A 929-nucleotide genomic window follows, 5' to 3' on the forward strand; every position below is an offset into this window, starting at 1 on the left:
TTTTTTTTTTAAAGAGTTATTAACCGTCAAATGTTTTGAAGTTTTAGGGGAAATGATCCCTTCATATTAAAGATGTAATTTAATCACATGTTGACTAATCTTTGAGCTATGCAGTTGCCTGTCTGTCTCTGTATCCCTGAGGACGCAGTAATGAAGAACAAGCAGATGGTGCTGTTGAGCACCATAAGCTGACCATAGCATGTTGAACCTCAGCTGCAGACAACTGTGTTGTAGTGATCTAAAACAGCTTGGTATTTTGTTGTCAAACACTTTCTTGTTTTTGAATTGTGAACATTTCTGTGCCACCCCAACTAATTGCAAACGTAAAAAAATAAATCCTGCTTTTGGCACTGATGTCAAGCCAACATACAGATTATAATAAATCACAATTTCTTGTGCTTTTGTAATTTTGAAGCTTCAAAGCAGATGAGTAAACTATCCCTATATTAAGTTGTATTGACCCTGACATATTATACTTGAAAACAGTTTTTAGCTGCCCATGTGGACATCAGACTGTGAGACAACTCACTAGGGTTTGGAACAGAGTATTTAGCAACTTATCAGAGAGCATCAACAACATGAGAATGAGGATTATGATTAGCATGTTCTCAAACTGTGAGAATGCTACACAAAGGACATTTTCTGTGATCTTCAGTAGCTCATACCTGACGCCTCTGAGCCTGAGGCTGAATGCACAGACTCTCCTTCCGAGAAGGACACAGACTCAGACTGGGAATCACTGGCCTCACTGCGAGTATCGTAGTCATTCTGCTCATTTCCCTCCCGTGGGTCCTCCTCCTCCAGTTCATACTCCTCCTCTTCTTCATCCCCTTCCTCCTCCTCTTCCTCCTCCTCCTCTTCTCCTTCCTTCTCTTCTCCTTCCCCCTGCATGGCTCCTTCCTCTTCGACATCCGAGCAGTTGCCCTCAG

At 42.0% G+C, this 929-nt stretch overlaps 1 protein-coding gene across 1 annotated transcript in view; it reads right to left on the reverse strand.

Annotated features, from left to right (window-relative positions):
• LOC107576999 (YTH domain-containing protein 1-like) overlaps positions 1-923 on the reverse strand; it is a gene marked incomplete at its 3' end in the record, with an annotated part of 7159 nt that extends 6236 nt beyond the window's left edge. Inside the window, exon 1 of the mRNA XM_016263118.1 lies at positions 666-923. Within this exon, the coding sequence (XP_016118604.1) occupies positions 666-891 (226 nt within the window). The remainder of the gene's footprint in view (positions 1-665) is intronic.
• Between the last annotated feature and the right edge of the window lie 6 nt (positions 924-929).

The sequence above is a fragment of the Sinocyclocheilus grahami genome, unplaced genomic scaffold (assembly GCF_001515645.1).
Source record: "Sinocyclocheilus grahami isolate Dianchi unplaced genomic scaffold, SAMN03320097.WGS_v1.1 scaffold4833.1, whole genome shotgun sequence".
NCBI classification, from domain to species: Eukaryota; Metazoa; Chordata; class Actinopteri; order Cypriniformes; family Cyprinidae; genus Sinocyclocheilus; species Sinocyclocheilus grahami.